The sequence below is a fragment of the Heterodontus francisci genome, chromosome 5 (assembly GCF_036365525.1).
Source record: "Heterodontus francisci isolate sHetFra1 chromosome 5, sHetFra1.hap1, whole genome shotgun sequence".
Lineage (NCBI taxonomy): Eukaryota > Metazoa > Chordata > Chondrichthyes > Heterodontiformes > Heterodontidae > Heterodontus > Heterodontus francisci.
Genome location: NC_090375.1, coordinates 107,172,630 through 107,185,058, shown reverse-complemented (window position 1 = coordinate 107,185,058; position 12,429 = coordinate 107,172,630). Strand labels below are relative to the sequence as shown.

At 42.5% G+C, this 12,429-nt stretch overlaps 1 protein-coding gene across 1 annotated transcript in view; it reads right to left on the bottom strand.

The window, feature by feature from the left end:
* LOC137369992 (syntenin-1-like) overlaps positions 1 to 12,429 on the bottom strand; it is a 48,386-nt gene that overhangs the window by 10,075 nt on the left and 25,882 nt on the right. The window contains exons 3-6 of the mRNA XM_068031880.1: positions 11,546 to 11,621; positions 10,682 to 10,782; positions 10,230 to 10,391; positions 4,677 to 4,852 (exon numbers count right to left, since the gene is read on the bottom strand). Coding sequence (XP_067887981.1) covers positions 4,677 to 4,852; positions 10,230 to 10,391; positions 10,682 to 10,782; positions 11,546 to 11,621 — 515 coding nt within the window. The remainder of the gene's footprint in view (positions 1 to 4,676; positions 4,853 to 10,229; positions 10,392 to 10,681; positions 10,783 to 11,545; positions 11,622 to 12,429) is intronic.

The following is a 12,429-nucleotide window of genomic DNA, read 5'->3' as shown; positions in this document are numbered from 1 at the left end:
AAGGAAACTGCAGGGGATGGGCACAAACGAAATGTGAAGCTTATTCAAGGAGCAGCTAATGCGTGTCCTTGATAAGTATGTACCTGTCAGGCAGGGAGGAAGTTGTCGAGCGAGGGAGCCGTGGTTTACTAAAGAAGTTGAAGTGCTTGTCAAGAGGAAGAGGGCGGCTTATGTTAGGATGAGACGTGAAGGCTCAGTTAGGGCGCTTGAGAGTTACAAGCTAGCCAGGAAGGATCTAAAGGGAGGGCTAAGAAGAGCAAGGAGAGGACACGAGAAGTCATTGGCGGATAGGATCAAAGAAAACCCTAAGGCTTTCTATAGGTATATCAGGAATAAAAGAATGATAAGAGTTAGAACAGGGCCAATCAAGGATAGTAGTGGGAAGTTGTGTGCGGAATCAGAGGAGATAGGGGAAGCGTTAAATGAATATTTTTTGTCAGTATTTACAGTAGAGAAAGAAAATGTTGTCAAGGAGATTACTGAGATACAGCCTACTAGGCTAGATGGGATTGAGATTCACAAGGAGGAGGTGTTAGCAATTTTGGAAAGAGTGAAAATAGGTAAGTCCCCTGGGCCAGATGGGATTTATCCTAGGATTCTCTGGGAAGCCAGGGAGGAGATTGCAGAGCCGTTGTTGTTGATCTTTATGTTGTCATTGTCGACAGGAGTAGTGCCGGAAGACTGGAGGATAGCAAATGTTGTCCCCTTGTTCAAGAAGGGGAGTAGAGACAGCCTTGGTAATTATAGACCTGTGAGCCTTACTTCGGTTGTGGGTAAAATGTTGGAAAAGGTTATAAGAGATAGGATTTATAATCATCTTGAAAAGAATAAGTTCATTTGCGATAGTCAGCATGGTTTTGTGAAAGGTAGGTCGTGCCTCACAAACCTTAGAGTTTTTCGAGAAGGTGACCAAACAGGTGGATGAGGGTAAAGCAGTGGATGTGGTGTATATGGATTTCAGTAAGGCGTTTGATAAGGTTCCCCACGGTAGGCTATTGCAGAAAATACGGAAGTATGGGGTTGAAGGTGATTTAGAGCTTTGGATCAGAAATTGGCTAGCTGAAAGAAGACAAGAGGGTGGTGGTTGATGGCAAATGTTCATCCTGGAGTTTAGTTACTAGTGGTGTACCGCAAGGTTCTGTTTTGGGGCCACTGCTGTTTGTCATTTTTATAAATGACCTGGATGAGGGTGTAGAAGGGTGGGTTAGTAAATTTGCGGATGACACGAAGGTCGGTGGAGTTGTGGATAGTGTCGAAGGGTGTTGTAGGGTACAGAGGGACATAGATAGGCTGCAGAGCTGGGCTGAGAGATGGCAAATGGAGTTTAATGCGGAGAAGTGTGAGGTGATTCACTTTGGAAGGAGTAACAGCAATGCAGAGTACTGGGCTAATGGGAAGATTCTTGGTAGTGTAGATGAGCAGAGAGATCTTGGTGTCCAGGTACATAAATCCCTGAAAGTTGCCACCCAGGTTAATAGGGCTGTTAAGAAGGCACATGGTGTGTTAGCTTTTATTAGTAGGGGGATCGAGTTTCGGAGCCACGAGGTCATGATGCAGCTGTACAAAACTCTGGTGAGGCCGCACCTTGAGTATTGCGTGCAGTTCTGGTCACCGCATTATAGGAAGGATGTGGAAGCTTTGGAAAGGGTGCAGAGGACATTTACTAGGATGTTGCCTGGTATGGAGGGAAGGTCTTACGAGGAAAGGCTGAGGGACTTGAGGTTGTTTTCGTTGGAGAGAAGGAGGAGGAGAGGTGACTTAATAGAGACATATAAGATAATCAGAGGGTTAGATAGGGTGGATAGTGAGAGTCTTTTTCCTCGGATGATGATGGCAAACACGAGGGGACATAGCTTTAAGTTGAGGGGTGAAAGATATAGGACAGATGTCAGAGGTAGTTTCTTTACGCAGAGAGTAGTAGGGGCGTGGAACGCCCTGCCTGCAACAGTAGTAGACTCGCCAACTTTAAGGGCATTTAAGTGGTCATTGGATAGACATATGGATGAAAATGGAATAGTGTAGGTCAGATGGTTTCACAGGTCGGCGCAACATCGAGGGCCGAAGGGCCTGTACTGCGTTGTAATGTTCTAATTCTAATTCTAATATTTACTGGATTCTCTTATTTAAAAGGGTCACTGATGTATGTTTCCAAGGATATTTAAAAAGCTTTTATGCTCCTCAGCAATTTGAAAGAAAATTGCACCCCAATGTTCTTAAAACCCAGCCAAAAGATAGTTTGCATTTTCATTACCTACAGCCCCAATCCTTATGTAGCATCTCTGAATAAAAATTACTAAGCGGTGTAGTTCTGCTGTAGACATTGGGAACTCGAGTGTTACTGAACAATTCACTTCATCCTGTTTGGCTGATGAAACAGGCAATTTGAGACTTTATTTGAATGGCTCTAAAAGGCAAGAGGATGGTATTTTGAATCATTTTAGCCCAATATTTCCTCTTTTGTAGCAACTATAAAAAAAACAAGAAATATAAATCCAGGAGTTGTAAGTGCTCATAATAGACACCTGAATGTGGAGTGGCCTTTTTATTTGGCAATATTTGAATCACAAAAGGGACTTCAAAAAGATGCATTTATATTTTTACACAAAAAATATCCCAGAACAAGAAATTAGTAGATGTCAGCCAAAGAGGGACATAAGAGGGTTACCAAAAGATTAGTCAAAGAGGTGGGTTTTAAGGAGGGCCTTAGAAGAGAGGGAAACTGAGAAAAGGAGGGGCTTAAGCAAAGAATTCCAGTACATGTAGACACTACCAATGGTGGGGATATATGAAAGGCCAGAGTCAGTGAAACGGAAAGTTCGGGCTGGGAGAGGGGTAAGAGGGAAGCAACAGCTGGAAAAGATGAGAGATAGCGAGGGAAGAAGTCAGTAAGGAATTTAAACACATTTTAAATTGGAGACGATGAGGGACTCGGAGACAAGTGTGATAACTGGTGCAGGCATTAGAGTTTGGGAATGTATCTTTGAAAATTTACAAGATTACAGCAGAGGGCAAGACAAAAATTGACAAGGCCTTTTGGGTCTTGCCCAAATTATCTTTAACTCTTCAAAGAATTTTTGGGAGCAGTTCCTTTATTGCCTATAGTTTTTTTCTTGTCTCTCATAAGAACACAAGAAACAGGAGCAGGAGTAGGCCATTTGGCCCTCTAGCATGCTCGGCCATTTAACAAGATCATGGCTGATTTGATTATGGCCTTAGCTCCACTTTCCTGCCTACCCCCCATAACCCTGGACTCCCTGGTAGATCAAAAATCTGTAACTCAGCCTTGAACATATTCAATCACCCCGCCTCCACTGCTCACTGGGGGAAGAATTACATAGATTAACAACATTCAGAGATGAATTTCCTCCTCATCTCCGTCTTAAATAGGAGACCCCTTATTTTGACACTGTGCCCTCTAGTTCTAGATTCCCCCATGAGGGGAAACATCCTCTCAGCATCTACCCTGTCAAACCCCCTCAGAATCCTATATGTTTCAATACGATCACCTCTCATTCTTCTAAACTCCAAACAGTATAGGCCCAACCTGCTCAACCTTTCCTCATAAGATAACCTCAGGAATTGGACTGAAAAGAGGAAGAGTGTGGTGAAAAGGGAAGAGTGCAGCAAGAAAAATAAGGTTAAGTAAGGGCCTGATGGCCTTTTCCCATCCTGACTAAAGTTATACTCATCATCGCGACCTCATTTTTTATTAGTTCATGGGATGTGGGCGTCGCTGGCTAGGCCAGCTTTTGTTGCCCATCCCCAATTACCCTTGAGAAGGTGGTGATGAGCTGCCTTCTTAAACCACTGCAGTCCTTGGGTGTAGGTACACCCATAGTGCTGTTAGGAAGGGAGTTCCAGGATTTTAACCCAGCGACAGTGAAGGAAGGCGATATAGTTCTAGGTCAGGATGGTGTGTGGCTTGGAGGTAAAAGCCTGCTCGGGTCTGCAAAAACAAACTCAACCCCAACAGAACCAAATCTGACCCGAGCCCAACCAGGCCCGAGTCCTTCCATTTTTTCCCGCGCCCGACCATCAGTTAACTTACCTTTCGTTTTTCACTTTCTTGATGATCTGCACGAGCTTAAAATAACTAACAAAACCACCTTTCCAGTTCAAAAATTAACAATGGAGCCACTTACCTGTGATAGAGCGTGTCCGACCCAGCCGAGCCCGAATGCCTGACCCGGAAGTGCAACCCAACCCAAGTCCGACACATTTCGTCCGGTCCAGGTCGGGGACCAGGCCTCTACTTTGGTTGGGGGGAGAGCGGGGTGGTGAAGGTGGTGGCAGCTTGCAGGTGGTGTTATTATACTACTCTGTATACATCTGTATTAGACTACCAAAAATGTCAATATACTCATCTAAACCCAGAATGGAACTTCTCTATATTAGTCACTCTGAGGATATGTCATCTCATTTTAATTCCCTGGAATTCATTCCTCACTCAGCATTCCCCAGCCTTGTTTGCTTCTCCAAAATGGCCCAACTAAGATTTTAAAAAAATCTCCTGCATGGGATAACTAAATTCGCACTTGTATGCTTCAACCAACCAGTAGATTAAATTTAAACAAACATTGTGACAAAATGCCAACCTTTGAGTTTTAGAACAAAATGAAAAGCAACTCCCATCAGAAATTATAATAGTTACAGCTGAAAGAGGGACACGTTCTTACCTGTCACGAACTATGACACTAATCTTTTGATCAGAAGCTTGTTTCAGCACTTTATGGCTTTTGTCGCTGCTCCAGCCTGCACAATTCTCACCATTTATCTGTAGGACCTGGTCACCAAACCTTAAACCAGCCAGAGACGCGGGGGAGTTTGCTTGTACAAGTTGAACAAAGACACCCTTGCAAGCAAAAAGAAATGCAACCCATTATACAATAGAAAATTACGTATCTATTCTCTCCTTCCTCACTGCACCACAAACAAGGAACACACTCAAGCTATCACTGGCCATAGATATACAACTTTTATTAAATCTATCTCTATTAGCAAGTATAGAGTGGGGAAATGTAAACAGTAATTAATGCAAAAACACATTACATAAATTAAATCTATGCAAGGCTAAAGTAACTGGGTGTAATTTATGATTTCAACAAAGCAGATACAAATAATATTCAGGAAGTTGGATTGCACTTTAGCCTCCACCCCATTTGTTCAAAGTTCACAAAATTTAGAAAGATTCATTAGCACAATTTAGCAAATGCTTCCTCCAAATTAAGAAAACAAATGTGCATCAGAAATTCAAAGAGGAACAGAAACCATTTAAAAACCAAACACAAGTAAGGATTGTTAATTATTAAGATTTTTTTTGAGTGGGATAAAGCAAAGATCAAGGCAAGTGAAGAAACAAGTCACATGACTAAGATAAAGTTGCCACATTAGAATCCGCTTCAGCTCCGTCAAACTATGGAGCAACTACAACAGTTGGGAAAGACTTCTTATTCAGTTCAATTCTTAAAAAAATACAAGTTGATCAACTCCACATTTACTATACTGCAAAGCTGAAAACTCAGCTGACTCAATAACAGCTTTTGTGGAAGGAAGCACGTTGTCCTTACCTGGCGTGACTTCTATATTACACAAAATTATTTGAATTTATAGCACAGAAAAAGGCCATGCAGCCCAGCTGGTCTACGCAACCATTTTTGCTCCAAATGAGCCCCTAACCAACCTACTTCACCTCAGTCAGATAACTTTCTATTCCTTTCCCCCTCACACACTTATCCAGCTTCCCCCCAAAATGATGCTTTTATTAAACGAACTGTAGATTTAAAACTTGCAAAGGTGCCAAAAACCTTTACTGTTATTGCAAGATTGTGTATCCAGAAATGTTGAATCATTTCACAGATGTTTAGTCTTGCAGTAAATGTTGCTAGTTTGGTTAGTTCTTCATCCACAGTGGGACATGCCTCTGGCAGAGGTGAAAGGCCACATAAGGGAAGAAATTCACAAATACAATCCCATGTCTTTCAAGAAAAGCATTTTTTTTTTTAAAAAGAGGAAAAGGTAGTAACAGCCTCTATGTATTCTTTGTTCCCATCTGGCATACAGAGGCATTTCAAAAATTCCTTCAAGAAACAAGGCCAAACATAGTGGGTTTCACAAAGCTTTTGCTGGTAGCAAGTGGAACATCTGTTTTCTTAGAAACGCGTGTTTTTAACAAAAGTTTGATCACAAATTTTGGACCGGATTTAGTTGTGCCGGTGGGGTTCCCGATGCCGGGCCGATAAGGCGAAGGGAACCCCACCTCGGCCATTCGTAGCCCCCCACCCCAGTGTGATTCAACTGCGCTCAGGCACTTAAGTGTCTGGTGCCAGGATCCCCATCAATTTTAAACACGTGTTTTGAGCTCTCCCTTTGTGAATCCTTGTTCACAGCTTTCCAATTATAAGGGAAAGAAATGAGCACACCAAGTTTTCTTTAGGTTTAAAGAAGAAACGGGAAATTTATTAAACCTTAAACTTCAACTCCAATACGGTTAACGTCTATGGATATATGACGTGCCCATGCTAGCATGCACACGCAATACACACCTGCAAATAGGGACAGAAAAGAGAAGAAAAATAAAATGGAGGGGTTTGAGGCAGTCTCTAAAAGGGGGTTTCTTGTTACTGTTTCTGTGTTTCCAGCTCGCTGTACAGTCCTTGATTGTTGACAGCTCTTACGTTTTGTTGGGGCCCTGTATTCTTCTTAAACCTTGTTTACTGTAGGAGACTTTTCTCTCTTGGGGTTCATGTGTCTTCAATGGTTTCCAAAGCTGGTGAGAACGAGATGGGCGCGGACAGGAGAGAGGCAGCAGAAAACAGCCTTATGAGTTTAAAATCCCTGTTGGAAGTTCAAATTCAAAAAACTCCAACAGTCATGTGACTAAACTGGCCTGACCACGTCAGTTTATGTATTCGGCCATTTTAGTAGTTAACCTGGAATGCTTCAAAGTTTGGTAATCCAATTTAATCCACAATGGACTTTTGAGCAGGGAATAGCTCCTTTGTCCCTTTAAGTACTTGTCTGTTGATATGCTACTTTCTCTCTTCAGCCAGTCTCCAATTGTTTTTTTAAAGCAGGTTCTTTCTTCAACAATAGTTTAAAATTAATGTTCATTTGGCGAAATTAATTTTCCTCATTCATGGCAAGTGGGGGGCTTGCATGACAACAGGAATCCTGCCTCCAAGAGCTGCCAGCCAATCAGAGGGTCAGAAGCTCAGTAGTATCAGCCATGCCACTGCCAGTACTACAGGAGACCTGGAGAGGAGGTAAGTGAGGTGGGGTCCCCAGTCCAGTAGGCCCCGGCGACAGTGGGGCAGTGGGGTTAGGGGAGAGGGTGGACAAAGAGGGCAAGGGGTGGGGGGGATGTTACAGGAGGAGCAGCCTTTGCTGCCAGGGACCCTTTGTAGGCTACAGATTGCCCATGGAGGAGGCCCCCCACCACCCTCCCCAAGGATGCCACCTTGTTTCACTGGGTGACCTTCCCGCATGGCAGAAGCCACCCTTTGCCCCTGGTTTAATTCCAATTAAAGACGTCTGCAAATGCGACGAAGTCCTGTGACACTGATCACAAGTCGTGGGAGTCAGTAGCCAGTGATCGCCAGAGCTGGCGGACAGCCATAAAGGCGGGGCTAAAGAGTGGCGAGTCGAAGAAACTTAGCTGTTGGCAGGAAAAATGACAGAAGTGCAAGGGGAGAGCCAACTGTGTAACAGCCCCGACAACCAATTTTATCTGCAACACCTGTGGAAGAGTCTGTCACTCTAGAATTGGCCTTTATAGCCACTCCAGCCACTGCTTCACAAACCACTGACCACCTCCAGGCACTTACCCATTGGCTCTCGAGACAAGGAGGCCAAAGAAGAAGAATTCCAATTGACCTCTGGACAGGAAGGCCGTCTGCTGCCTTTCCTGCCCCATCTTAATCACAGAGTAACAGGAAAAAACAGGCCCTCCACTACCATTGCAATCCTATGGTCCCCCACTGCATTCCCCCTCACCCCCCCACCCCTGCCTCATAGCCCACTTCCAGGGGGCCCATTAAATTTCACCTTATTCTCATAGGATTTGAAATTACAGCCAATTAAAATTTGCAACTGTGGTCAGAGTTCAATATTTTCCAACTCGAGGCCTTCAAACAGCCTTGAGACAACTTTTTGGATTACCCGTTGCTCAAGATTCAGATGGTCAAATGCCCAAGGAATAGCATCGCCTTCAAAAGGAAAGACTGCAAATACCAAAAAATATAAAAAGAAATTTTGATGTTTTTTCCCAGTGTCCCTACTCTATATTTCAAAGGCATTCCTAATTCCTTCTGGATTCCAACTAAAGAGTGATTAGTTATGATGTGGAATGCAGTGCCTGAAAGGGTCAGAAAGCAGATTCAAGTCATTTTCAAAACTGAATTCGATATATACTCGGAAAAAGGAAACATTCACAGGAGCTGTAGGGAAAGAATGAGGTGTATGTTTTTTTCGGGCGGTGGTGGGGTGGAGATGCGGGCGGTAGCCAGCACAGGCACAAATAGGCCAAATGGGCTTCTTCTGTAATGCAATACGACAAAGCAGGATTTATCTGTCTTTTGATTCTGCTGGTTGCAACTAAACTCTCACACAGCACCAACAGGGCAATGCAAAGAATGAGTACCATTTATCATTCTGCTGGTAGCTGACTTTCAAGGTTAACAAATCATTATTAAAAATTATTTTTTTCTCCAGTGTTCCTACATGTTAAACCCAAGGAAAAAAAACACCACTATTGCTTTCCTGGTCAATTGTGCCACTGGCTGTTTCCTCAGCCTGTTGAGTGGGAAGGAGGGTAAGAGAAGAGAGTCTGGACCTTCTCCATGACGTCAGTTAATATAAAAACATAGAAAAATAGGAGCAGGCCATTCAGCTCTTCGAGCCTACACCGCCATTCAATACGATCATGGCTGATTATCAAAACTCAGTACGCTGTTCCCGCTTTCTCCCCGTATCCCTTGATCCCTTTAGCCCTAAGAACTACATCTAACTCTCTCGTGAATATATTTAATGATTTGGCCTCAACTCCTTTCCGTGGTAGAGAATTCCACAGGTTCACCACTCTCTGGGTGAAGAAACCTCTCCTCATCTCAGTCCTAAATGGCTCATCACTTATTCTTAGACTGTGACCCCTGGTCCTGGACTCCCCCGCCATCAGGAACATCCTTCCTGCATCTAGTCTATCCAGTCCTGTTAGAATTTTGTAGGTTTCTGGGATCCCTATTCATTCTTCTAAACTCTAGCGAATACAAGCCTAATCGACCCAATCTCTCTTCATACGTCAGTCCTGCCATCCCAGGAATCAGTCTGGTGAACCTTCACTGCAATCCCTCCACAGCAAGAACATCCTTCCTCAGATGAGGAGACCAAAACTGCACACAATACTCAAGGTGTGGTCTCACCAAGGCCTTGTATAATTGCAGCAAGACATCCTGCTCCTGTACTCGAATCCTCTCGCTATGAAGGCTGACATACCATTTGCCTTCTTAACTGCCTGCTGCACCTGCATGCCTACTTTCAGTAACTGGTGCACAAGGACACCCAGGTCTCGCTGCACCTCCCCCTTTCCCAATCTATTGCTGTTCAGACAATAATCTGCCTTCCTGTTTTTGCCTCCTCACATTTATCCACATTATACAGCATCTGCCATGTATTTGCCCTCTCACTTAACCTGTCCAAATCACACTGGAGCTTCTCTGCATCCTCCTCACAGCTCATACTCCCACCCAGCTTTGTGTCGTCTGCAAACTTGGATATATTACATTTATTGCTCTGTGATTGGCTGATATAGGACATACGTGCAATAGTATGAGCTAATCACAAGCATACCTGTCACCATTTCTTCAGCCCCATCAATAGCAGCCCTCAAAAATCAGCATTTTGTCATCCAAGGCACATTTCATACAAGATAACATATGTAAAGATTTTGCATTGAGTGAGTGACAAATACTAGCTGATTTAACTTTGCAGTATATAATTCCAGGGGAAAAGAAAATCGAAAATTAAATTTTCTTGAAATAGTTGGTACAGCTTTCCGATGGCAAGAACCTTCCCTTTCCATCTCCCCTCTAAGCATTGATAAAGCTACCCTTTTTCAATAAATACTGTAGTATCATTATCAATATGAAGCATCTTTTGGTGAATTTTGGTTACTATTATGGTCTCAGCATTGTAAACCTTTATGTAGCTCAAAAATTATAATAAGTGGTACTTACATTATCAATCGATTTAAGGCGAATGCCAATCTTTCCATCCTGATCCTTGCAGAGAATTAATTCCCGGATACCTTGCTTGATTTCAGCTCTCCGAAGACCCAAATCAGTTCCAGTTACTGGTGCCACCATGTAATTGATACTAGATGGTCTAGCACCAGCTTGCTGTTAGATACGAAAATATATTAAAATTTTTTTAAAATTAATTGTTTTAAAACATTATTTGTCTCTTCCCACCATGATTTGGGATCTTTTCCATGACCTAAATAGAATAATGGGGCAAAGAGAGAGATAATTTCAGAAGCACTTTTCGTAGTCATGATCGACAAATTTCAACTTAGTTGCATTATTCCAGTTTAGAATTAACTGCCACCTCACTTTTGGGGAGGGGTAAATGAAAAAATACATTTCTTAATCATGCTATGTGCTAAAAATACTAAGAAATCATCACTTGCCTCTGTTACTGCAACCATAGCCGTGTTCCTTTGTATCTCTTCTTCATTCAGAGAAAGTCCCATATACTGAGACAATTCAGGGTACAGGCGGGGATAAAAGCCTGTAAATAAAAATCCCAACAAGTTTTGCAGACTGAGTTTATTCTACAAAAATATAGTTCAGATGTAAAAAACAGCTTTAAAATCAAGCAATATATGTAATAGTTTCAAAGTCGAATTCAAATTTTGCTTCACCATAGCCTTTCCGCCTATTACCAGCAGTTATATAATGATTAACATAGAAAATGTCCCAAAGCACTTACTTTTAAGACTTTTAAGCCGGGGGGGGGGGGGGGGGGGGGGTGGGTATTGAGGAAAAGGAGGGGAAAAAAAAAAGAATGGACATCATGTCATGAAGAATCTCTATATAGATTTCAGATCTATCTATATAGATATACCTATAACTCATGTTTATATCAGAGATATACAACTCCCAGTCCCTGTATTCATAAACTTCAAGTAAAGCTTTCCAATATACTGCCTTAATTATACAAATCCTGTCCATCACCATTCACAAAAGAGGATAAAAAGTTAGAGTGTCATTTGTAATGTACAGAGAACCTCTTCAGGAGCAAAAAAAACCGGAGCCGCTTAACTTGCATCACCTGTTACACTTGAAAGCTAGGGTTCTGACTAAACTATGATCAGTTAAACTCCAACCTCCCTCAACAATTAGACTTTGTGGCCTTAAAAGAACGTAGCTTCACATTATACGGCATAATGCTCCTGTCCTTATTAACAATGCATCACTCGACTTATTTTGAGCAATGCCACATTGCAAATCCTCTCTCTTCCGTACCCTATCCCACAAAACCAGTAACTTACCATCTGATGGTAGAGGTGTTGCAGTTTCAGACAAAATTGCAGGAGTTCCCGAATTTGCAGCATATGAATTTTGAGCCTGTAAAACATGTTGAACATGTGACATCCTAGCATTTCAATAAGAAATTTTTGAACAATGTATAATATTCTTGTTGAGTATAAAAAAAGAAAAAAGGAAAAGGGAAAGCGGGGAAAAAGGGGGGGGGGGGGCGAAGAGAGGGGTCGGGAATGTTGCACTTATATGGTGTCTTTCACACCCACTGCCCCAAAGCCTTTTACAGCCAATGAAGTACTTTTGAAGCTGACAGACATGTTCTAAGAAACATGCTTAGCTGGGGTAGGAGTGGGGGGTGAGGAATGAATGGCGGCCAGGACATCTTCAAATAGATTCTGCAGACCTTTTACATCTGCTTAAATAGGTGTCAGCGCTTTGTTCAACAGCTCATCCAAAAGATGTGCACTGCACACGTACACTATGCTGGAGTGCCAACCTAAACTAGATTGTGTGAAGTCCTGGAGTGAGGTTTGAACACATGACCTTCCAAGTCAAGTTTGCTACCAACTGAGAATAGAGTATTTGCAGTCCCTGGTGAAACTGTGCATGTGAGCATAATTTGAAAAATTTGTTCAATCACAAATGTAAGAAAGGGATGCAATATTTAGATTTTAGCTTGGCATTTGGTACCATGTCGCCTAAGCAGTTAATCCACAAGGCGGCATGGTACAGGAAGGAAGATTTTGGGAAGAATTGAAAATTGGCTAACCCAGAGAAAGCAAACATTAGTTGTCAATGGAAATTAAATCTGGCCAGGGGCTGGCTCCACCAAAGGGTTACACTCAAAAGTTGTGTATCCCAGCATTGTTTCATTTTCAGTATCTATAATTTT